The 26,640-nt window shown below is 28.9% G+C and overlaps 1 protein-coding gene across 1 annotated transcript in view; it reads left to right on the plus strand.

The window, feature by feature from the left end:
• LOC107442102 (WW and C2 domain containing protein kibra) overlaps nt 1–26,430 on the plus strand; it is a 50,989-nt gene extending 24,559 nt beyond the window's left edge. The window contains exons 12-22 of the mRNA XM_016055572.4: nt 1,730–1,816; nt 3,311–3,503; nt 5,296–5,415; nt 8,236–8,365; nt 10,644–10,759; nt 11,714–11,932; nt 15,444–15,542; nt 17,478–17,655; nt 21,495–21,568; nt 23,691–23,806; nt 24,275–26,430. Coding sequence (XP_015911058.1) covers nt 1,730–1,816; nt 3,311–3,503; nt 5,296–5,415; nt 8,236–8,365; nt 10,644–10,759; nt 11,714–11,932; nt 15,444–15,542; nt 17,478–17,655; nt 21,495–21,568; nt 23,691–23,806; nt 24,275–24,458 — 1,516 coding nt within the window. The 3' untranslated portion in view covers nt 24,459–26,430. The remainder of the gene's footprint in view (nt 1–1,729; nt 1,817–3,310; nt 3,504–5,295; nt 5,416–8,235; nt 8,366–10,643; nt 10,760–11,713; nt 11,933–15,443; nt 15,543–17,477; nt 17,656–21,494; nt 21,569–23,690; nt 23,807–24,274) is intronic.
• The last annotated feature ends 210 nt before the right edge of the window (nt 26,431–26,640 follow it).

Consider the following 26,640-nt stretch of genomic DNA (forward strand, 5'->3'; position numbering starts at 1 on the left):
ATCATAATTATAGTAGTATACAATACTTGCAGTGTATACTACTATAATTATGATTTACATAAGTTTTTTTATTTTTGAATGAATTCTAATAATGGAACACTACTAAGTTATTGATATTACTAAGTTTATTGATAAAAAAAATGGAACGCTAATGTTTAAATAAGCATTACTACATTTGTCATTAACGTGTCTAAATACATGTGCGGCCCTTCGTTACCCAACCTGCTGTGCAAGTGGCCCTTCACTCAAAAAGGTTGTGCACCCCTAAGATAGATGTTTTGTGGTTACTTTTCAATCTAAAATATATTGAAAGGAAAAAAAAAGAAGACTCTAAACATTTTAGAATGAAAATCAGTGAAACCTTGATGAAACAGACATGCCTAAGACCATAAAAATTGTCCACTAAAGTGAAGTGTCTAGTTGGAAAAACATGCTTTTTGATAATTCTGTTGCTGTAACTGTTTTAGATTAATCAATATAGCTAAATAAGATTCAAATACTGCATTTAGTGGTGATTGTATTCCTGGTGTACCCCCGAATTCCATGTTTTTCATATTATTTCTCCAGGTCTAGAAACTAGGAGCAAGGCCTGTAATTTTTCCACGGAATTCCGTGTATTTCAAGACCAAAGATTCGGTGAAGTCCGCCAATCGAAATTTATAATCCGGCAAAATTTTCTATACAATCTAAAATTTAAAGTGAGAATTAAGTTCTACAATTCAAATTTTGAAACCTTTGCTAGTTGGCGAAGATTTCTTGGTAAGGTGGCAAACCGCTTAATGTGGTCCCTGTATACAATCAAATGCAAATACAATCTATAATTAGTCAAGAGCCATAAAAAAGTTAGTTATACCATTTCTTGCCTTCTTTATTTCACATAAAAATCCATACATTATTTTGTCCATAAAAAAATCATGTTTAAAGAAAACAGAACAAAAATTAATTTGTTAAAATGAAATGTGTGCCTTGAAGGGATTTAACGGATTTTTCTTGGATGTAAATAACTGTTCAATACTGGTAAGATTATGTTTTCCTTAGGGAAGGGGTATATAATGGTTTATTCATGGAAGGTTACCAGGCGTTTTGAAATTTAGTGTCGCATAGAAATAGGTAAATGTCCCATAGAAATATCTGTACAGTAATGTTTCTTAAGAAAATTAAGTATGTCTATTAGGAAAATTGAATTTAGAAAACTTCACTATTAGAAATAAAGCCAGTTGAGTGATGTTTTACTAACAAGGAATCAAGTTTTTAAATTTTGTGTAATACCAAAAGGAAAAGAAAAATGATTTATAATTATTTTTCAAAAAAATATTCCTAGTTGCTTTAAATTGCTCTTGATATTTTTGTTTCAATGAATAAATTTTGAACTTTTTTGCATTTTTTGTTTAGTTTTACATTATTAGTTAAAAGTGACCTATAATATCAAAATTAGCGTGATTTAGCGAAAAAAGAATTCTGATTTACTATGGGCAGCTTTAGAAAACAGGTGTCATGTTAAAATATTTGTTTAGATTTTGATTTTTTCTTTGACTTTGACTAAACATTTATAAAAAGTAAAAAATCTATTTAGAACTATATATATATTTTCTATATTCTTAGGTAAAGTAAGCTTTCATTAATTCATTAAAATTTTAGGCATTTTTAAAATAGTTGTCAATTGGACGCTGGTATATTCTGTTATTTTGTCTATATTTTTATGTTAAAAAGCTGTTCCTCAATTTTTCAGGTATTCCTTTGAGGATTCTTTGTTGCATGTTGGTATCGAGAGAGCTCGTAATTTATCTGCCTTATCTGTACCTGATCATTGCAAAGTGTATGTATTTCTTTAGAATTGCATTTATTCTAAGTTAATGCTAAGTTCTAAGCTAATGTTATATTTATTCTAAATTCAACTAGGGGGCACCACGTCCTGCTTTCCAATCTCTAGAAATGCTTGCTCAGTTCTTATTTTATCACTATGTGCTCTGAACTATGCTCTCCATTTACGCCTTTTCCCCAGCAATTCTGTCTGATGAATTCACATATATTGCAAACAATTTTTTTTAAAAATAATACCATACAAATTAATTTTACAATTTGTTTATAATTTTAATTATAAACTAATAAAAATATAATTGAACAATGAATAAATGACAAAATGATATACACTCTAATTTTATTGATTATAATTTCCAAAAAATCTACTTTTATAGAATTAACTTTTAAAAAAAATGAAATTTTCTAATTTGTGAACTAGAGGACTCAATTCTTTGCAAATGAATATAAGATTGAAGAAGGGAAGACTAGTTTGAAAACACACATATGTGTCATCAGTTAGGCAAGGGGGTAAAGAAAGAAAGCCAATCTAAGAATTTTTGATATTAATTTCAAGTCCCCAAACTAAAGTAATCAAAATCTTTTTTTTTTTAATGAAAGGAAGGCAAAAATGTGCCTTTGGTTGTGTAAAAATACATGCCTTTTATTAACCTTCCTTGATTGTAAAAAAAACCATCAAAACATTTCAATTTATTTACTTCGTATCTGATGCAAAATTTCAAATAGAGGTCTTAAGTTTTTTCTTCAGTTTTAAAAGTGTGTAACTGAAAAGAAATTATAATTTTACTCTGATTAGTTTTCCTTTCCATTTAAAAATCAGGAAAACTCTTGATATAAACTGTTTAACTACTGTAACACATTTTGAATCATATGGTATGTGGCAGTAGAGAATCACAATTCCCCTGCTTAAATTTTTTGCTAAACTGAATTAAGCAGCGAAAAAAAAAAAACAATTGACACAAAGTAACTAAAATATTAATGACTGGCATCAATAACATTTTGTAATTCTAATGTTCTTCAAACATGTCTCTAGATATTTTCAAAATTTTATACTGTTTCTTATTGTTCGAATTATGATGGAAGTACACTAGGCATGAGTGACTCTTTTTTAATATGGAGAGACAATTGTGGTGCACCAGATAAAATTTTGTTTAAAGTACATAACCATTTGCTAACTGAATATTCAAATTATTAAGACCAAATAATTTATTTTCAGTAAGTTAAATTTTTTTTCTTCATAAATATCAACCAAATTTGCCTTTTTATCAGGTTCAATAAATTTATCTGAATATATGTTATTAAGAATAGTTAACATTTATTTTTGCATAAATGGTCAGTTAAGGATTATTAAAAATAGTGATTAATAAAAATAGTGATTAATAAAATTTTTTATCACTGTTATCTTTTATTTCAATTTTACTATGTGAATATTTTTCTTAGTTTTATTTATGATGCTTAGTATTAATAATTGTTTTTTTATATTTTAATTTAGGTGCATTAAAGTAGCTCTTTTACCAATATCCAGTGAAGAATTGAATACTTACACCACAGGCTCATTTGAGAATTTAAATAAGCCTACAATTGGAGAAACATTTCGTTTCAATATTCCAGTTTCTAAATTATGCATGAAAACTCTTCAAGTTAATATTTGGTCTATTCATAATAGTACAGAGGAAGAGTGTTTGGTATGAATTCTTACTCATTTATTCATTTGTTAAGGCTTTTACTGAGCTCTTTTACTACTAAAATTGAGTAAAGCTGCAATGTTAATGTTGCAAATTCAAAGCAGAAATTGAGTAGTTTACTGTCTTTCTGAAAAGAATTAACAGAATGTAAAAATAAACAAATATTTGAAATATTTTTCATGTAATAATTATTTCATTTTTCTATCTAAGTAAAACTCAAAAATCACTCAATAGTTCTAAAATTTAATGAATTTCTTATGCACCTAAACAATTAGTTAACAGTGTTAAAGTGAGAGTTCTATGAATAAACAACAACTGTAAAATTAAATGAGATATTGGTTGTTTATGATGCCTCTTGCACATTATTAGATTTTATTATTTATGATGTGGGTGTGATTAAGCTATTCTATTAAATATTTAACTTTTTATTTAATATTCACAAGCTTTTTTTTACGTCATATAATAATTTAGCCTCACATTAAAAGCTAATTTACGGATTATCAAATGTCCTAAGAGATTGTTGCCATTGACAAAAATTGCTTTTGTGAAGAAAGAAATCTGAAGTTTTTTGTCCTACTGAATTTTCACACCTTGTAAAATCTGATATATCAGTTGATAGGGTTTATTGAGTTTTGTGCTTAAATAATTGACTAAGTCACCACCTATAAAAATTCTTGTGGAAGCTGCTGCTAAAATAAATGTTTTGTTATAATTTGTAAAAAAGGTTAACACTAAGATCAGAATGGGCAGTGAAAGTTTGTCGTTTTGTTAACCATTGATGAGACAAAGATTGCAAAGATAAATTAGTTGCGTGCAACTTTAATAACATATTTTGTTGATAACTTGAGAAGAAAGGTTTGTGTTGGGATAAATGCATAGGTTCTAGTGCAAATTATGAGAGTACAATAATGCTTAGACAAAAAGAAATTTACATAATTTTTTCCCCCTAATATAATTGGAAGTTGTCTATGTCATTGCTGTACCTAGCAGCAAGAAAATTGTCTGTATTTCATTGATATTCATATTTTTCTTATTGTCATTTATTAATTCCCAGATAAGAGATCTAAAAGAAAAAAATAATTTTAGGAAAGAAGCATTATTCTTTTACTAGATGGCTTTCTTTACTCACATTGATCCTCTGTTTAAGGAATCCATTGAATTAAGGCTATTGAGAGAGTACTTTAATTTTCTGTTTTAGTGCTTTTTTTCACATAAAATCTTAATTTAAAGGCCTATTTTTTCCCTCAAATTATTGCAAAAGCGTAACATCTTGTTTAAATGTTGGTTAATGTTTAACATTTATCATTTTTATGCATGACTTATACCATTTATCATTGTACATTGCTGGTGCAAATTACAAATTAAGTCTTTTAGTTTCAGTTACTTAACAGAAATTTGTAAAATAGCATTCTGTTTATGAAAGTTTTTTTTCTTTAACTCTCTTTGGTAACTTTCAAAACCTCAAATTTTTTATAAATAAAATCTAGATGTAAAAATAAAGTTTGATAGTTATTTAAAAAAAGAAAAAAAAAGTTTTCCAGAACAAATATTGAGTTTATAAACTAATGAAGCTTGAACTTAATGAATAAATCATACAATATAAACAATAATTTTTTATTGCATCTCTGATAATGCAGAAAGTTAGGAAATATGTGATTGTTTTATTAATAGTTAATTTTTAAAAGCTAGTTAAACTTTCATGTCACACTTCTGCTGTTAATTATCATCTTTAAAATGTGTTCATTATTTTATTAAAATTCATTTTACTAACTGATAATTTTTATTTTTGCAGGGTAGTTCACAAGTGAGCTTAGCAGATTTTTGTCCTGAAAACACAATTGTTAAGTGGTACAATGTTCTAAGTTTTAGGTTTATGCAACCAGATCCTTTACAGCATGAAAAACCCCTCAAGGTAATTCTAATGAAGCGTAAATCACTTACTAGTTCTTTACTTGCTTATATCTCTGTTTTATCATCCCACTAGGATTCGTTGTCAGACATTGTTAAAACACAATTTGATATTTTTAACCTCTGTCTGTAATATTAAAATTTAATGTAGTATAAAGCAGTGGTTCCCAAATGGTGTTCCGTGCGGAACCCTAAGTTTAAAAAATTTTTTTTTAAAACATTTTTGAAACCTATAATTATATTTAGAAGCAATTAATAATTCATTTGCTAAATATTTTGGATGCCTTTACTATATTACTTTAATTAAATTGCCAGTAAAAGGAATTTTTCTTAAGGAAATAATGCATTACTTTTCAAATAATAAAGCAGTAAATTAACTATAAAAATTAACATGCAATTGTAAATTATTGCATTAGTACTTCCCATTGTGCTTTTCAAACTAAAATAAAATAATTAGATTTTTTTTTAATGAAGAAATATATTTTCTTTCAAGCAATTTTCAACCTTTATAGCAGTTCTCTTTAGTTTTCATTTTAACGTAAACCACAATTCGGCTTATTTAATTCATTGTTAGCTTACGTTTATACATCAAAGTCAAATTCATAATAAAACTAGATTCAACTCCAGCATTGTGAATTCAACTGTAGGATATAAAACCCAATTTGAAATCATTAATGATAAAATGATGAAAATAGGCCTTACATCTCATTAAATATTTTCAAAATAAAGTACTCTTTTATAAGTTATTACGTTCACAATTGTCTTTATGTACCTTAATTATATAGTAGGGGTTCCGTCAAAAATTTTTTGATTGTATAAGGTTACGTAGCCTAAAAATGATTGAGAACCACTGGTAGAACCACTTCTGTCCCCTGTTGATTAAATTCTACATCTAGTTCTCTGTTTTAAAAAAGTTGTTTGATGTGATAAAATAAATTTTTATTCAATTTAAGAACAGTTATTTAAGGAGAAACAAATTGTACTTTTGAATAATGTTACATTTTTAAGGAATTTATTTGAACTGTTGTAATAATTTTGGTTGCATGATTTTTTTATATCGTCAAAAACTATCTGTTTGTGTAAGGAATGTAATGTTTAAAACTTCTGATTATTTATAGAATTTTGTGAAAGGCACGCATAAATAAACTGATTTAGTGGATACAATTCCGTGATGTTACACTTGTTTTGGAGAAATTTCTTTTTTTATTTAGAGTGATGTCTTTTCGACACTTTCCTCCTTCAATGAGTATATATATAAATCTTTTTGAGCTAAGGGTTCCAAAACAGGATCTTGCTATAGACATACCCCAAAAGGGACAAAAAGTTTGCTTGTATTTGAAACAGAAACACTTCCCATGAAAAAATTTTAGTAGTATCATTTATTTCAATATTTTGTTATTGTACAATTTTAAGACTTGATAATCAGGCTTCGGTTAATTGGATGTTTACTGTGTCTTTTAGATACTCTACATCAGGGGTTTCCAACTGGCAGCCCACGAGCCAAATTATATTAGTTGTCCTTTTTTGGCCGTTAATTTTCGCAAAACAACTATATGGTAAAAGCTCCCCTTTTCTCATTAATAAGAACCTAATTTCTTCGTTTCTGTGAAATTTAACATACCAACGGTGCAAAAAAATGTATTTCTTAGGCTTTGCATCAAAGAAAATATTTATTCAAATACAAAAATAATCGTGTATGTTGCTCTTTTTTATTTTATTTTTTTGTAATTTGTGAATATAATTTAGCATGTGCATATCAGAAATTTTCTCGAAGAAATTTTCCGATTTAACTTTTTGAAACCACTAATTTTGGCCGAAAATATTTACACAAACATTTTTAAATTTTTAATTTAAAATGTAACTATCTATTCTCTGGTAGTTGCAGCAAACAAATCTCAATTTTCTCATTGAATATTTTGTGTGCTACTATGTAAGTTTTATTACCAACCTTTCTAAAGTTTTATATCTTAACAATTAGATATCTGTCACACATTAATTGTTTAATACATAGGTGCACATTAAAGTTACTGTAGCCCGAAATTTTATTATTTATTTAATATTTTCAAAAATATTATTAATAACAATTAAATATTTTTTAAAGTTCAACTTATTTTAATTTGTAAATCAAAACTTTTGTTTTGTACAACTTGGTAAAAATCTGCCATTAATATTTAATGTTCCTTCAAAGATAAAAGAGTCCTACATAAAATTAAGATAAAGTTGTGGCCCGCCATTTGATTTCTGCCTTTAATTATGGCCCCCCGGCCTTATGTAAGTTGGAAACCCCTGCTCTACATTTTCTGAAAAGACAACATACAGTGTTCAATTTTTTATATTTATTGGTAACTTTTTATGGAATTTGTTATCGACATAAGAGTGGATAGTATGTTAAGTTATTGATTTGTAGAGTTTGAAAAAACTTAAGCTTTTTTTGAAAATTCCCAACCTACCTTGGTTTTTCATCAAAAGACCTTGACTTTTTCTAAAACTTTTAAAATTTTTATTTCTAATTTAGTACTATCCTAAATTTATTAGTTTATCAGTTTTTTTAACATCGAAGAATATTATTTCTTCCACCCTCATTTTTTCCTTGCCAGGGAAAAACTTCCCAACCCCTTTTAAAATGCATGACTGTGGAAATCATTATGGTAGAAGTTCTCACATTTCCCTCCTACAATTAAAAATATTAAAAAAAAAAAAAACCTCCAGAAAAAAGTTTTTACAGGGGGCTAACCCTGGAAAAGAGAGGTGGGACATAAATTATCACAATGTAGATTTATTATAAGAAAATATGTTTGCATAATTTTTTGTTTATTTTATCTAGCACAAAGAAACAGATGTGAATTTTGAGGTACCTGACCATCTTCAAACAAAAACATTTATGTTTAAAGAAGAGAGTAGTGATGAATCTACCATAATATCGTCTCAGACATCAACTCTGACACGGAATCAAGGTAAAAAAAAAACTTATCTAACGTACAATTTGATCTTCTTTAAGAATTTTTCATATTAAAGTCATAAGTTTCTAAAGTTGGTGATGAAGCTTTCTAGTGATTAATATTTTAAAATTATTTAAATGAATTTATTTACCGATCCATAAAGTAACTAATTAATATTCCTATATCATTGGCACATTGTTAAAGAATAGGTTTACAACAAAGAAAATAATGACTAAGGTGAAATCAAATTTTAATTATTATTTTGTATATAGTGGGATGAGAAATGCCTAATTATTGCTTAATTAAGCCTAAGTTATTGCTTTTGTCATCTTGGTTAGATTACAGACTCTGGTCTTAGTTGGCATTTTTTAATCAACTATGAAAGCAAAAAAGTTTTGAAGTAAAAAAATTCAATTAAAAGCAATATGAATGGCAATGAAGGATAGCGAGGAGGTTTATGGAGAACACTGAGATAATGTATAAAAATAATATTAATTGAACGGTTATGCAGCAAATCCCTAGCTTATATTTTGAGTAGGACAGCATTGTATGATATTTTTGTTCTTTATTGTCTATTAGACATAGCGATGTAACATCCGCTTTAATATTGTTTCTTTGAATCAAAACCTTATCAAAAATCTTAAATCAATCTGAAATAAATTAAAAAGGTTAATTATAAAATTATTGCCTTTATAACATCAATAATGTTACTTATTTTTTAAAAATAAATAATATAAAGATGGATTGACTTAAGAATAAATTCTAAAAGTAAAAAGAAGCACCTAATTTTTTCTTCAAAAAAAAAAAAAAAAAAAAAACGTAAGACTTATTGGCTTAAAAGTAACAAATGAAATATGCATTAATGTAATAAAATTATTGTAAATTAATATTTTTTTCCCATAAACTTATAAAAGACTGTTTTCTTATAATTTGGATTATATTTTTGAAGTGAAAAAAAAACCCCAATTGTATTTTGCTAAAAATTGAAAAAAGGAAACAGTGGAATTATTTTATTCAAAGTGAATAATCAAGTGTGAAATTTGAATTTCATATGTTTTAAAATTATATGAAAAAACATCTGGAAATTTTTTTTTAAATTGAAAATTAGTAGTAAAAACTGACAAAAAACAAAAGTAATTCAACATGGAGTTATGATATCGGCAGAAATTGAGCATGCCCTAGAGTAATGACTTGGATATGTGAGATATGTTGTGATAATATCAGCATTTTAAACGTCAAAGACACTTAGATTATATAAAGCCAATTGAAAATTCTTAGAATAATTGGTAAAAAAATTAATTACAATAGCACATGGATCTACAATGGAATCAGGGTTAGTGATGTAAGTGAAGAGTCAAATGTGATATTTAGAATTTCAATGTGTGTAATATCGTATTAAATATATTAAATCAATTTACTTCATCCAAATTAAAAAAGGGGAGGGCAAATACACCGAATTGATTTAATAATTCTTCAGTTACAAATCTGAGTTTACAACAAAATTCCTAAACCCAGTCAAATTTTATTAATGTTAAATATGTTTTTTTAATTTATTTATTTATTAGGAATAATAATTATAGAGTGAACTGTTGTGATTTCAAAATTACTTTTTATATATAGGAAATCACACGCATGGATAAAAAGGCTTTGAAAAAATTAAACTATCACGCACTATGCTTATAATGAAACAAAACAGTGAGTAAATGATCAAGGTTGAAAGTCGCAAGATTTTTCTTAAAATAACTCTACTGAAGAGGGTGCAAAATTTTTTTGTTTGCCAAATGAAAAATCTTTCTACCTGAGCTCTGTAACGTTCTGCAACAATGGTGTCATGATTAAATTCTCCTTAGAACTGAATGCCTTTGCTCTTCTTTCCACACAATATTTATGGAGTTGTATCTGTATCAGTCATCTTAAAAAGTTATCATAAAAACTATAGTTTTTGTTTCATTTGTAGAATCCTCAGATAGTAGAGTTGTACTGTTTGCATGAGGTTAAGTGTTCGGTAAAACTCTTTACTAATTTAACTGATATGTTTTCATCAGTCTTGGTTGATATTCCTTAAAAAAAAATTTTGTGATCTTTTTTGACTGTCAAACTCAAAAATATACTATACTTTTATTTTCTTCTTCAATCTGCTGGAAATGTGAGAAGATTGTAATAAAGGTACTTATTGCTTCAAAAGGTTATATTTTCTTAGAATTTTTTAATTTTTCTGCAAAATTTTTAATCTTTTAAATTTTTTTAAAATTAGAAATTGCATCAAGATGCCTTATAGATATTTTTTTTTTAGGTCCTGACATGGTTAAATGTGGTATGGTACCTGATGATGATGTTGACAGTGATGGTGAAGATGATGATGAGGGTGATATAGATATCAATGAAGTTGGAATTGTTCTACAGAATTTGGTAAATATTTTTCAACTGCTCCTCACTTTAAGTAAAAGCGCAATTGATCATTAATTTGAGAAATGTTAAACTCTTTAATCTTTTATTCATTAAATTAATTCCTTAATCATAAACTAAAAATATGGTTGCCCCAGCAAATCAATGCATAATTTTTCAGTATTGAACAGAATAAAATTGTGAAATTAAACTGCTATTTTCATTTCCATGTTTATCTTTGTCTTGCACATGTTTTTATTGACTAACTAGAAAACCTATTTCATAGTGATTCCGTTAGACTTTGAAAGTAATGGGTTCTTAGACGCAGGTCATCCAAATTTTTAGGTCTATTTTTCCTAACTACAAGTATCAATTTACTAAAATACAAATAATTATACAAATCTCATGTAAAGATACAGTGCATAAATGATGAATATTTATGTTAAAGAAATAAAAATGCAATTAATAATTCATTCAGTAATAATTTAACAAAGAATTTACATCAAATTTTCTACATCAGTTGTTCTTAAAATTAGGTGATCTTTTTTTAAATATAAAATAATATCCTATATTATTTTGCATATGATATGTATTAATTCATTATGCAATTTTAGATAATTTAGAATAACACTTCACTAAAGGTAAGATAAAGTAAGTGTGACTGGAAACTAAATAATATGTATGTTATTTAATGTTAAAATGAACTTCAAACAGTGCTTTAAAAAAAAAAAACGAAGTGTGGAGGAAAAAAAGCTTTCAAGATTGAAAGAAAAAAGAATTCAAAGTTTTGCAAAATACTGTGCAGAGCTTAAGCCAAGGCGACTGCCTTTCTTGCGCTTAGTTCTGCTTTTATTTAGTTAAAGATTGTGTATTGGATTTTAAATATATTTGAGTTAATTATATTAAATTGTTTTCATCAAAATGGTTGTTTTATGCTTAAGTTAATTTGAAATTTTAACCTTTTTTTAAAATTTTTAGCAGGCCTGCATGGACTGTGAAGCTGAGAGATTGACACAAACGAGTATAGATGCTGCAAAAATTCAGCTTTGTGACAAAGAAACCAACACTGAATGTGTGTTTCTTCCTGAAAAGGCCTTAAAGAAAAGATCAGAAGATGCTGCAAAAAGTGCTGCTATCAAAAGATCACAAACATTTTCTCCTAGTGCAGCTGTGAATAAACATCAATACATATGTAGGGTAAGATTGATTGTATAATTTTTTAAAAAATTTTGTTACATGTGCAAAAGTACCAAAAAATATGGGGGACCCCAGTAGCAAGAATCCCTATTGATTTGCACCAGCAGGGGAAAATTCTAAAATTCATCTACCAAGCAGGTGGTAAAGTATATGTATTAGTACTTCAAATTAATTAACTAAAACTAACTAGAGAATATAAGTTTCACTTATTAAAATGAAAATAGGATATATTTTATGCTATATATGAATGTGAGCAGTATAAAGAATAAAGCACACGCAATGGCACGGAAGCAGATTTACTATAATATCGATTCTATAAACAGGAACCTTAGTCAGTGTCAAGACAAAAAAAATTTATTCTGTGTTTCGACACTGAGGAAGGCTTATGTTTATAGAGCCGAAGCAGTAGTATGCCTGTTTTAGTGCTATTATTTAAGCTTTATGCACATTGCTTAGCTTTATTCTTAATTTTAAAGACAAGCTGTTATTACAGAGGTGAAAAATTTCTTCTATTGTTAATTTATCTGCATTTTTTTTCCTTGTCTGCAAGGCAAAAATAAATTTGTTGTACTTCTAATAGAATACTTCTAATATTTGTTGGGTGACGTATTTAAGTTTTAAAAAAAAAAAAAACTAAATGATAATCTTATCGTGTGTAACTATCAAACAATATATGTATGTTGCCGCAAAAATAAAATCAATTAATGCTAATATATCCACAATTTTGAGTACCTATAATAAATTTTGCAGTGCTGTTTTGTTTTTCTGTATAAAATGTTAGTTATGCCAAAGTTCTATGAATTTATAAACAGGGAGGAGATTCTTTCAGCTGTAGCTCTGTTTTTATATATTTTTTATGTAAAAATTTCTTCCTTTTCCACCATTTAGTTTCAGTTTCGAATAGCTGCCTATTTTTCCACAATTTTTACCTCATTTTACGCTTTACCGCAACAAAAGTCAAATTTTCCTCATTTTGGAAATCTGTTCATTAAAATTTTTCTTCCTTTTTTGAACTCAAATATGTGTTTTATTGTGTTCTTAAAATATAGTATTAATCATATCAATTAATTGCCGTATTGTGAAAGTTTGAGGATGGAGAGGGGAAAAAAACACATATTTAATATAATTCAGTTAAAGTGCAAAATACATCCAAATCATGAAGTATGAAAAAAAAAGGAAACAGTAGTTCTAACGTAATGTTTCTTTAGTTGAAGTGCAAAATATCCTAATGGCAAACTTGTGAAGAAAGAGCAATCATAAACAATTAAGTTAAAATGAAAAATTTTTCCTAATCAAATTGCTGAAGAGAAAATGAAGAAAAAAAGTTTTTCTCTTCCAATGATTCAGTGAAAAATTTATCCAAATCGTTGAAATAAAACTCTTAACTATTGATTCAGTTAAAAAGAAGCTGGGGGTTGTTTCGAATTTTTTTAATAAAACTGGTAAAATGTAATCTGTACGAAAGAAAAGCAAAGTAAAAACACAGCGATTATCTGAGCGACGATCACTTGACTGTGAACAACATTTAATTCAGTATCAACTGTTAAGAATAACGTTAACTGAACCTTATGCCTCAACAGTTTGTGAACTTGCTCAGCAAAAGAAAGTTTAATAGAAATTGCAGGATATTTTATGGATATCATGATTATTTTTCATTTTCCTGATGGAAAAGGATTTCCTCTCTCATAAATAAATATCGTTTTCAAAATGCAGTGTTAGTAGTTTTAATTTTAGGCAAATTTTTATTAACATCTGTCGCTGTTATGTTATCTAATGACAATTTTTCATATGTCATTTTTTTATATGTTAATTTTTCACTGTTTATAATAAATTAATTCTTTATTTTCATGAATTTTAAGATTTTTTTAAAAATTTTAAATTCAGTTGATCTTATAATATCCTGCCTTGTCTAGGATTTTAATATTTATGTTAGTGCTATGAAATAAATTGCGTTTTTTTTTTTTAAATCATTGGTTTTGTTTATGTTAGTTAATTTGGTAATTTCAATAAATCTTGAAAAAAATAAATAACTTAATTTTGTATTTTTTAACCCTGTCGAGCCGACTGTCACATATATGTGACAGCAAGAAACGCGCTCACTTCCCGGCCGACACACCCGCGTGTCAGAGAGTTTTCTCGTTCACCCCCGACCGTCACTTATTTGTGCCAGCGTTTAGGAACGTTTTAAAAAATGAAATTTCTTCCAAAAGATGGCATTGTATGTCCATATGGTTTCAGATACATGTAGATTTGACCTTCTACTCAAGATGAAAGTACATTCACGTGGTTTTTAGGGGAAGGAGTGGAGGGGGGGAATGTTTTATGAGGGCTCTTTAAATTAGCACGTGATATTTATTTACAGTAAGTAAGGGAGTTTTTTTTTTCTCTCGCTACTTTCGATTTTCGGATTAGTTTTTAGTGGATAATTAGATCTTGTAGGCTTGAATTTTTTTTCTTTTTACCGTTAGAATGTCGAAGCGTCGAAAATTTTTAACTGAGCTGGAAATAGAGGAAATTATGCAAAATATTTAAACTTATTAATATTTATATTACATTTAAACAAGAAATAACTTAAGTAAATAAAGTATCCATAGAAATATATATAAAGCATATGTCACTTAAATACTCTACAGAACAATATTAAACAATGCGCTGATATTTTGGCAATTTCATGGAATTAGGCTTAACATCAAAAAACCCTCCGGCCCTGGGGAGACACACGCTAGAGAGACTGCCGGCCTCAGCGGTAAGCGCGCTTTGCGTCGCAAAAGGGTTAACCTTGTTTTTTCTGATTTAAACTTGTAAATGTTTTCATTTGTGTAAATGTTATTTTTCTTCAATTTTTTTTTATTTAGGACTTTTTTTTTCTTATTTTAAAATGGGTTACTCTTTTTCATTGTAGTTTGGGGATGATAAAGTTTTTTTGCCGATGCAGAAAACTAAGAAATTCAGACATCCAGGATAGTAATAGTCCTGAGCATCCCTCATAATTGGTCCTCTACTGTATTTTATTGAAAAATAATAGGTGAAATAAAAAAAATATTAAAGCAACTGATTTTTTAATGGTACAGAAATTTTTGTTTTTGGAAATTTTTTTAATGAAAATTTAAAGACACACCCCCTTCTAAAAAAAACAAAGTAAAAGAATGATTTAAATGACAATGAAAGAAATGTTTATTAAAAATAATAATTATTTTTTATTCTAGTCTTAGACACCTATTAAACAAGTTTATTTTATTTGCACTTCATATGGTATTTTTTATATCTGAAATTTAAGTAATACTAGACTACTATGTATACTACTTAAGTATGCTACAGAATACCCCTATTCTTGTCGACTTTGTATATGTTATATTGTCTTTTTTTTCCGTCTTTTTTCTCTTTTTGGACATATTTTTGGATATCCTCCCTTTTGCTTTTTGACCACTCTGTTCCCTGAATCAAGCTTGTTTTGATGTAAAATTATTATGATTTAGCTACCTTTTGCAGTAATGAAAACCTTTCATTGCAGTTGAATCGAAGTGATAGTGATAGTTCAATGCCTTTGTATCGTAGAGGTGGTCCTTTCCAAAGGAATTCTCTAGAACGCAGAAGTTTGAGGTGGAAAAAGGTTTGTTGCATTTGTATTCTTTTTAGTTAATATTTAAAGAATTATATAAATTCTTCATTAGAAAGTTTAGACAAATGAGAGCAATTGCAGATTTTATCCTGGAGATATCAAAATAATTGCTAGCCATGATACAGCTAAGTAATTGGTCATTGAAGGTGTGAATATGTTTGATAGTTGTATTTAGCTTAATTGCGTAAGTCATTTTTTTTAGCAATTTAGTTAAGGTTTCTCTCTAGCCTATTTGTTATTAAAATGGTGTGTGGAAAAGAAAATATTCATTTTTTTTTACTTTTTAAATTAATAGACCCAGAATTAAATTACTTCAGATTTCTGAGAATTTTTAACCAGGAAGTTGTACCATCAAATGGTCTAAAGATTTAAAAGAAAGCTCCAAAATAGTATGCCAGAAACATTGCAAAGTATAAAAATGGACATTCTGTTATACTATATAGTTTTCTAGTTATTTAAAAAGTATTGAAGAATGTTTTAAATTTTGTGTAAAGATAGATTGTTTTCATGATAAAATTCTCATATATTGCCTCAATATTCAAAAGTCAAGTGAATAAATGTGAATTCTGTTTTTCTTATTTATAAAATGATTTTCTAACATGGGTGAGTTTTTTTCTCCAATTTTTGGTGAAACTGCATCCTTAATACTTAAATATTTGTTATTTTAAATCTTTAAATAGCTAGTATAAATTTTTATCACCAATGACAAGAATGGAAGCAAATTTATTTTAATTTTCCACGAATTACAAAATGCTCATCATGATTTGTACTAACACAATTTAGGCTGCTTACTTACATCATGATTTGTATAAAATCAGCTCTGTATTAAAAAAACATTACATTTCTTGCTAATTTATTCCATTAAATTTTAAAAAGTCATTTATTTCTGCTAACCATGACTTCTTTAGTATTTTATATATACATCTGAAATTGTCCTGGAATTTATTCACATAAAATTTTTATTTCAAAAAAACTTTTTTTTCAACTGCATCTTATTACATTAAATTGATGAAACTGGTCATGTCATTGACCAGAAATTCATTTTTATTATTATTTTTTGTTTGTAATTTTAAATAAACTTATAACCTTATATGAATGAAAATTAACTATAAACTTAAATAATATATGGTTATTATAATTTGTCAAGTAAGTCATTTAGTAATGTAGTTATTTCCTGTTAACTTCAAGCAAATGAGGATGAACAACATTATAGGACAGAGGTGTCCAACCAATGGGTTGCATTCGGCCTACCTATTTATTTTTATTGGCCCCTTGCCCTTCTTAACTGAAAAACTATTTTAAATTGACAATTAGAAGAAATTTTTTTAACCCATATTATTGCTTTAAGATTTTACCCAATACTGCCAAGTGTTTTAGAAGTTTACTTCAGTAGCACTCTATCATCTTCTTTTCTCCTCTAACAACCTCATTGAAGCTTTATTTTTTGACCTTCAAACGGAAATTTGTGATCGTCAGGTAGACTAATTCTACTATTCTAGTTTTCTAAGTAGAGTTTCAGTAAAATGTTAATGAATAATAAATTATAAATTGTTTCATTTTTCCACTGTGGCTTTTTTTCCTAACATGCGACCCAATTTTTTTTTATCTAATGACTGGCGACCCAATTTTTTTTTATCTAATGACTGATTTTATTTCATTTGTGTCTATCCAATACTATTTTTATCATCAGAACAATTTTGTTCAATTAATGTGTGAAATATTTTTCTTGTTGTTTTCTTAAGAGGATTCCAACAAAACCTTTAATTTTAAACCTATTTTAAATAAATAGCCTAAGGAGTTTGAATTTTAAATGACAATGAAATAGCTCTTTATTAGCTGCCAATTGTTATAACATTTAAAAATTTTTTTGCTATATATATTTATAAAAAATAGTCTTCTGTTATATTTACTTCTGTTGTATTTCAGCCTCCTGCAGCTTGTTCAAAACATAGGGCTTCAAACTTCTTGAAGAATACAACTGTAAGAACATCATTAGACCTTGCTTTAGACTTACAAGCTTTTCAGAGACGATTAAGTCAGCAACAGGAGGAGATAAATAGACTAAAAGAACTAAAGCGAAGATTAGAAGAATCAAGACTAAAAGGTAGATTACAAAGTAATTAGTAAATAAGTCTAACTATAAAGTGTAATCTCTGTGTGGTCAGTTCTCAATGGGGTTTAACTTTTTTGCCTTTGTCAAAGAATCCTGAGAAACCAAGTAATTTTTCTTTAAGTGATCCTTTTGTTGTTACATCAAAATTTACTGATTAATATCATTTTTTTGTTATCTTGATTATATATTGTTTTTATTTGGCTCAGCATAGCCACTTCCAGTATTGTTCCATTGAACATAACATTGAATTATCTTCATCTCTCACATTATCTTCATTATCTCTTCATTATCTCTATAGAAGACACACTTTCAGTTTTTGACATTTTTTTAAAATTTCTCAAGAAATACTTAAAGGATTATCATGTAACTTTGGAGGTATTTAGTTCATGTAATTTTTCATACTTAGCAATAAAATTTAAAGTTTTCAGAAGTTATGGAACACTACCATAAATTACAAAAGAAAGCAAGTATTTTTGATCACTATGCCTGAAATTCAAGCAATAAGCTTGTAATTTGTATCGATTTCTGAAATTGTTACAACTGCACATAAAATTTTGTAAACCTAGCTTAAATATTTAGAGATATTGACATGATTATGAGAAAACTAATTTTTTTCTGACATTTTTTTGCTAAAACTTTAAAATATTCAATAGAATTAAACTTAATTTTTGAAGCAATTTAAAATTAATTACAAAATAGTTAACTGAAAGAAATTCTGCATAAAATATGAGTAATCTTTTAATTTAAAATATTTTTTCATAATTTTGCAGTGAACTAATGAAAAAGTTTGCTCAAAGGGGTTACGATAAGGGGTTTTCCCCAAATTTAATTTTGTACTATTAAACAAGATTTATTAAAAATGAGACCAACATTGTGGGGAATCATCCCCCGGGTGTTTAAAAATACTCGTTTTCTTTTGTAATTTATTGTCAGTTTCCCAAACCTTTGAAAGTATTAAATCTTAATGCTATGTATGAAAAATTGCATGAACTAGCATCTCTAAAGTTATAAAATAATCCTTTAAGCATTTCTTGAGAAATTTAAAAAATGTTAAAAACTGAAAATGTCTCTTCCATATTATTGTAGGTAGTGTATAACTTAAGTGGTTGTAAAGTGAAACATAGCTTCATTAGACTTAGACTTAGAGGTTGGGCAGCTCTGACGAGCAGGGCACATCGACCAGAGGTCTATTGTACCCAAACCCTAAAATCATGATTAGCATGAAAGCCCTATGGCTGAAATAAAATTCAGCAAGCACCTTACAGGAACATCTTGCAGTTCCCAGGCATTGACAATATGCTGTCCTAAATGCTCAAATCTTTGAGCAGAATAGACCTCACAATCACAGAGTATGTGTCGTGATGTCTCTTCTTCTAGATGACATCCCCGACAAAGAGAATTTGATTCAATTCCCATAATGTTTAGGTGTCTTCTGAGGATACAGTGACCAGTAAGAAGACCAATGATCTTCCTTATACTGTTTCTGTTAAGCTTTAAGAGCTCCTTTTGACGTACACTAGGACAGTCTCGATTCAGCTCCTTAGCTTGTCTTTGACCGTCAGCAGCGCGCCACTGCTCATGGGCGATCTTGCCGTAGAGCTTGAATATGGTTGCCCTAAATGAGGAGGGAGAAATTCCCAGCGCAGGTTCAGGGCCCCAGAAAATTGCATTAGAGCCAGCCCGTGCTGCTTCGTCAGCTAGCTCATTTCCACCGATACCCATATGTCCTGGTACCCAATGCAGGGATACCTTGTTATGAGTGGACAGGTCACAGAGGACCGAGAAGCATTCCCACACTAACAAAGAGGTGAATTTACACCTTGACAGTGATAGGAGAGCAGCCTGACTGTCAGAACAGATGCGGATAGTCGTATTTTGATATCCTTTGTCTATGCATAACTTGCAGCACAAGATAATGGCATAGACCTCAGCCTGAAAAACGGTGGCATAATTTCCCAGGGGAAAGTGAAGTTTGGTACCATCATTGGAGCAGTAAATTCCTGCTCCTGATTTGGCACCAATCTTTGACCCATCAGTGTACCATATCAGGCATTTGCCTTTAAGCCACCGAGGAGAATTGAACCATTCATCTCTAGTAGGAAAATGGATCTTGAAGGGCTTGTGAAAAGCATATCTTAGTGACATATAATCACTAGGCATAATAAAAGAGGATAAATCCTTCACTTGTGAAACAAGATGTCCCCATGACAAGTGTTTGGAATTCTCTTTCCATAGGCCAAGGTACATAAGACGCTTTACGCCTGTCTGAGCTTCAACTTCAATGCGTAAGTTCAATGGAAGAAGCCCAAGTAAGCTCTCTAGAGCAGCTGTAGGAGTGGTCCTGAGACAGCCTGACAGGGCTACACAGACCATTCTTTGTAGTCTGTTAAGATTAGACCTTGCAGAGCTCAATCTAGTCCTTGACCACCAGACGATTGCGCCATAAGTGATGATAGGACTAATAATCATTGAGTATATCCAGTAGACTATTTTGGGGGACAGTCCCCATGTTCTACCAATAGCATTTCTACAAGACCAGAAAATTTTTCTGGCCCTGTTGGTGCAGTATTCAAGTTGAAGACCCCAATTTAGTTTGGAGTCAAAATAAACCCCGAGAAACTTGACTTTCTCCGTGAGTTCCAATTTATGGTCCAGGTAGTATACATTACCTAGATCAAGTTGCCTTTTCCGTGTAAAGGCTACATAACTTATCTTGAATGGATTGACAGATAAGCCTGATTTAAAACACCACCTAGCTACTTCTAGGAGTGCATTATTCATGATATCAGAGACAGTTTTTCCATGTTTGCCTCTGACAACAATAACACCGTCATCAGCGTACCCGATACAGGGAATGCCAAGAGCAGTTAACCGAACTAACAGGGAGTCCATTACCATACACCATAGGATAGGGGACAAAACCCCTTGGATCGTCGGCACTGAACGATCTTGGAAGAGAACTACCATTTTTTCTATACGCATCTTGCTCCTGTCTCAACTTCCTCTCAGCCGTCAGATCTGGATGGAGTCTATCTAAGACGGTCCTTAGCTTCCTCCCCATCAACAGTTCCGCAGGACTAGCACCTGTTGTGGTGGTGGGAGTACAATGTTGTTGAAGAAGGAACTTGGCAAGCCTCTTCCTCCAATTTCCCTTCACAATGCGCCTTAGGGCATCTTTGACGGTCTGGACTGTTCTTTCAGCCTGACCATTTCCGGACGGACGTCTTGGTGCGATCATGACCCTTCGGACGAGATTCCTCTCTAAGAAAANAGATTAATTTGGTAGAATTATGCGTGCAAATGTATTAAAAAATTTTTTAACATTCAATTGAACTAACATTTTTAATATGCACTTTAACTAAAAAATTTAAAATCAATACTCTAGTATTTTGGAACCTAATATTTTTATTTGTAGATATTTATCATTTCAAAGCGTTATATAAAGCTTTGTACTTAGTTTAGCAAGAACTGAAAAAGAAAGTGAACATTAGGGTTCACTGTTTATTGCCACCATTCTGAGTCAGTGATTCTTTCCGTATTATTCACTAGTTATATTAGCGCTGTTTGTCATAACATTAATAATAATTAATCAGTTATTGTACTAAGTGATTTTTTTTTTTTAACTTAGCAAGCTGTTTTCGCTAAACCAAGTATAGTTCCAAGATAGTTATTTTTAAATTACAGCTATTTTATTTTTACAGGTTTTTTTTTTCATTTCACAAATATAAACATAAAGAGAAATTCATTTCACATAAAGAGTTATGTTAACATATATTCTTTAAAACTAGTGTACATTTTCATCTTATATTAAATTTATATATTTTTTCAAGGTGATTGTGATGTTCCACAATGGATTTCAGAAAATGAAAACTTGCAGTATGCTTTAGCTGGAGTTAGTAAAGGAGTATGTATATTTTTATTATTTACAACTTTACTTTTTATTATGTATAAATTTTTTTTTGGTTACAGTGTTTTCATTACAGAAAAAAAATGGAAGAGAATTTCTCACCCTTTCTCAAAAACAGGGTGAGATTTCAAAAAGTTAAGTCAGATTTCTAAAAATTAAAAAAACACGAATAGACTTGGAAAAATTTTTTTTCTTTAATTATAATACATTGTTAACATCTTCTCATTGAATATTTTTGGTGCATCAACATATGGAAAATGTTCTATATCTACTTTTTCATCAGTTATTATATTTATTTGGCTGAAAAATATCCGTATTTGTTTCGTTTTGACCGTTTCTACCGACATTTGTTTAATTTTCATTTGTCCATTACAGAGTAGAAGATGTCGCCTTAACAAGGTATTTGTCCATTTTACATTTATGCACAAAAAATATAAACGTCTTGAAGAAGAAACCTTACCTACGGTAAACACGTGGTTGCAGAGAAATGTGTTCTGAAAGGGGTTCCGTGGTTCGGAGAGGTGGTGTTCTGCTGTTCGCACCGGTTCTAAACGATACTGGTAAATAGGGAAGCAAGATAACAAGGACCGATGTTCAAAATAACGAAAGATCAAGGAAGACAAGTGAAACTGATTTTATTCAAAATGGCAAAAGATGACGATTTTTTTCCAAAATTCGCGCATTTTGAAATTGATTACTGGAGTGCGCGAACTTCTCGCATTAATAATTTTTTATTGCATGAAAAGAAAAGAATATGTGAGATTCTCCCGTTCTCGCTCCGTGGTGAAAACACTGGTTAGTTCATATAAGTTGAAATCTAGAAAACGCAATGATAATTTTCTAATATTTATTTGCATATCTGCCTGTTTATATTTTTATTTACTATTTACAAGAATGTGTGTCAGTGAAATGATGACCGAATTACAATAATAGATGAATATATTTTGACACAGACCTTGATCATGGCCTTGAATAATAATCATGCATGTATATGCTTGTTTTTATACATATTGGTGGTCAAAATCATTCCTGTTGAAGCTTATGAATCGAAGAACTAAAAGCCATTTTCTACCACTTTAAATATAGAAATAAAATCTTTTGCATAATTCGGAACAATAGGCAGTCATGTATTATTTGACATGACGAAAAATTTAAACAAATATGTTTCAATGAATAATTAAAATTTAAATTATTATTTCAAATCTTTTGATCTATCATCTCTTTGTAAACTTATATTGTTAAATAGGGAAGGGAATTACTTTGTTCAATTCAAGAAATTTCTCCCATTAAAAATTACAAAATCTATAAACTAAATAACTCATTTAATTTTATCATCTGTTCTTATTGCAAGAAAATAGATATTGAAAATAGTGTTTTTTTTAATTTATTTATTATTTTTTTTGTTGAATTTTTTCAAATAATTCAAATTGCACTTGTCAATACTGACAAGCTTATTTTAGGGAGTGCTCTTTCTGTTTCAAGTGGTGCCATTTATGGTCCAGAACTCTTCTGCCCCACGCATATGTCATAGTCCGTTTTTCAGGGAGGACACATTCCCTGCACCATCTATCTGCAGATAGTAATTTGGACCTGAATCAGAGCACGATCAATCTTCACTTCAGTTTCCCCAGAGATACTGATTTGTTAAGTGAACTTGGAAGACAAATTTGTCATGCACTAGTCACCATTTTGTACACAAGGAGTCTCAGCCGACAGGGATCGAACTCGAGACCTTTTGGTCATGGGCTTGATGCCTTACCAGCCAGGCTATCTGGGGCCCATTCTATCCTGTTTATACCATTAATGACAATAAAGCAATAAAACAAAAACTTATATAAATAATAGTTGCGTAAATAAACTGGCATATCATCTTGTAGCGATATATAAAATAGATTATCCAGCTAAAATATTTTCAAAATAAGTACTTAGAATTGTTTCAGGCTTAAGAATATTTATAAACATATATACCATATATAGAGAGCATTGGATCATTTAGAAGTAAGTGTATAGTGAGAAATTGGTTTGAAATATTCTTTGCTTATATTCAATTTTATTAAGTCTTTAAAAGCTTTTTGTTTAATTTTTCTTAAGAAAGACATTGTTATTTATTTTGTTTCAGATTGTAAAACCCAATTCTGAAGAAAAGAAAATTGAAAAATTGTTAAAGAAAACTTCTAGAGAAATTTATAAGCTACGTAAGAGTCGTAAACAGCAACCAGATGTTACTTCCTTCAGGTGAGAGAAAATTTTTAGTTTTACCAATTAATTCTTCTTTAATTAGAAGAACAAAATTATTTCCCATGATTTCTACAGTGCTGTTTCAGAATTTTCAGCTGTTTGAAATCTAAGCCCAATTTCTTTTTTTTCCCCTTCACCATGCAATATCAATTCATATTAGCTTAGTAAATATTTTAAAAACAGATCTCTAATTTTTTTAAAAGGATATTTGGAGTAGAAATGGAATAGCATGCACCAAATGTTTAATGCTTAAATTTTCTAAAAAGATATTAAATCTATTTTAGAAAACCCTAATCTGCTTAGCTTATGTTGTTATGTTGCTTATTTAAATTTTTAAATAGTGTATTATATTTAATAAAAATTTAATATTTAATTGAAAATTGTATAAATTTATTTTAAAATTAAGTTATTTAAAACAATGTAAGTTAGCTACAAGTTTTTAATTGTTTGTCCTATTTTCTGCAGGGAAAAAATGGCTTTTTTTACTCGTGTTAATATGACAATACCTTTATTGCCTGCCGAAGTTGGTTCAGATACAAGTCAAATAAAAAGAGAGAACTCACAATTGAGGCCAAGTCAAACTGTGGATGGAAATAGGCAGCAAAGGTTTGAATATGTTGTTGATCCAGAATTTGGTGTTCAAGTTTAAATCTAAATACAGTATTTAATATAAACTTTTTACTGTGCGCAATAATTGACTGCATTTTTTGTAAGTGCCTTGGCACTTACTAAGAAAATTCATATTTTTAATGCTTCATCTTGTTTTATTTCATTTGAACATTAAGTCATATTACTGAGTGCCAACTAGCTACAGAAAACCATCCTGGTTAGCATGTATAGTTATATTTTCGAGTTCTGGCTTGTTGATTTTGAAAATTTATTATCAATTTGCTTAAGTCATTCAAAATCAGGTCCTTTACTATGCCAAATGATTATTGTTTTAATATTGTATTCATTTGCTTTTCGTAGCTTACAGATAGCGACAATCAAAATATCTACCTTGATGTTGTATTGAGAAATCATTCATACTATTAAAAATTAAAATATTTAAGTGAAAAATATATTTTCTTAAAAACTTGTTGAATTTATTGCAAATCTCTGAAACTAATGAAACAACAAAATGCATCTGGTGCTTTTTTACAATATGCCATAAAGTGCTTTGGACTCAAGAAATGTTACATTCTGTGATTTCTGTACCTATACATTACTTGTAGTCTTAAGCTAATGTAATTTATTTTCTGTAGAGAGTGTTATATTTTTGTAGTAGGAGTAAATCTAAGAATTTGACACTTGTTGTGATGACAAAATTTTGACGTAAATTTAGTGACAATTATTTATTACCAACACTATTTATTTCTGCTTGTGCATATCTGTATTTATTTTTGTATGAGTTGTTAAAATTGCTATTGCTACAGTTGTAAAAATAGCACAAACCTTTTTATGTTTCACTAAATCACATACCAAATTTTGTTTCTTTTTATATGCATTTACATGTGTCCGGCTGATTAACAAAAAAGCAAATCTTTATTTTAAGACTTATCCAAGTCTATAGATTCTTTTCTTCCTGTTACTTTCTTTTAGTACGCTGTTACTGTGAAATTTTGTAACCTGCTTTTATATATCATGAATTTTGTGTCACCTAATGTTGTCAGAAAATTTGACCATTTTGTTGTTGAAAGGATTAATTTCGTCGTTAAAATTTGGCAAAAAAAAAATTCAAGGGGGCAAGTTGTCAACATTTTTTGTCAAATATTTAAAAACATAAAAAAAAGCACAATTTTTTTAGAAAAAATAAACAATAAATATTTTTAGGTGACAGTTGAAATTGTTTTTAGAAAAGTCCTGAGAAAAATTATAATTGAAAAAAAGACGATAAATCTCTGATTTAGACTGAAAACTTTATGAACTAAATTAAATTTTTGACTGAAACCATTAAACTTATATGAGATACCTAGTATAAATAAAGTATTTGCTATAAGTTGAGGTGTGAAAACTACTTAATTTTTGTACTCTTAACATGCCATGTCTTGCATGTAATTAATGAACCTCATTTAATTTAACACAACTTTGTTAGATCTCAAGGTGTCTCAACAATAAATTTAATAATATTTATTATCCTGAAAAATAAGACCATTTTATTATTACTTTTTCTAATTTTATTGTTTTAAAATTTTTTCATTTTAAACATGTTTAGGATTTTATTGCAAAGTTTTTAATTATTACATCTTTTGATTCAGCTTTTTCTATTAAGTTTAGAATTGAAGTTGACACCATTTCTAATAGGCTTGTTGTCTCATTTAAATGTTAAAAAACATAATTATCTCATTTAAATGTTTTCATTCAATGTCATTTTTTGTAGCTTCTGCTTTGAAAACGTTTGTTTTTGTCGTTTTTCTGAGCTTATGTTTTTAAATTTGTTGTTTCATTTTGTATAGTACAAAATAACAAGACAATAAGAAATATGAATTGTCATGTCTCTCAGGTTTCGCATGTGAGATTCATTTGACTGTCGTAAACAAAGAGGTGAAGCAAGTAGGAAAGGTGTTTTTATTTTCAGAAATAACGTTTTTTATTACAAGTGTTTTGATACATAGAATGAAGTGTTTTGTACTGAAAAGACTTATACTCTAAATGTTTTTCTTTTGACTGTTAATTGGCAATGAAAACATAATTTATTTTGGCTGAAAATACTATAAATGAGTATTTCTTTTTTAAAAAAATTAATAATGGCTGTTTTTCAGTCATCTCAAATGAACTTAATGGTTCATTAGTTTTGTTGGTTAATGTTTCATTAGTTTTGTTTAGTTGGTGAGTGTTTAGTTTTGTTGTGA

Source organism: Parasteatoda tepidariorum, chromosome X2 (assembly GCF_043381705.1).
Source record: "Parasteatoda tepidariorum isolate YZ-2023 chromosome X2, CAS_Ptep_4.0, whole genome shotgun sequence".
Taxonomy (NCBI): domain Eukaryota; kingdom Metazoa; phylum Arthropoda; class Arachnida; order Araneae; family Theridiidae; genus Parasteatoda; species Parasteatoda tepidariorum.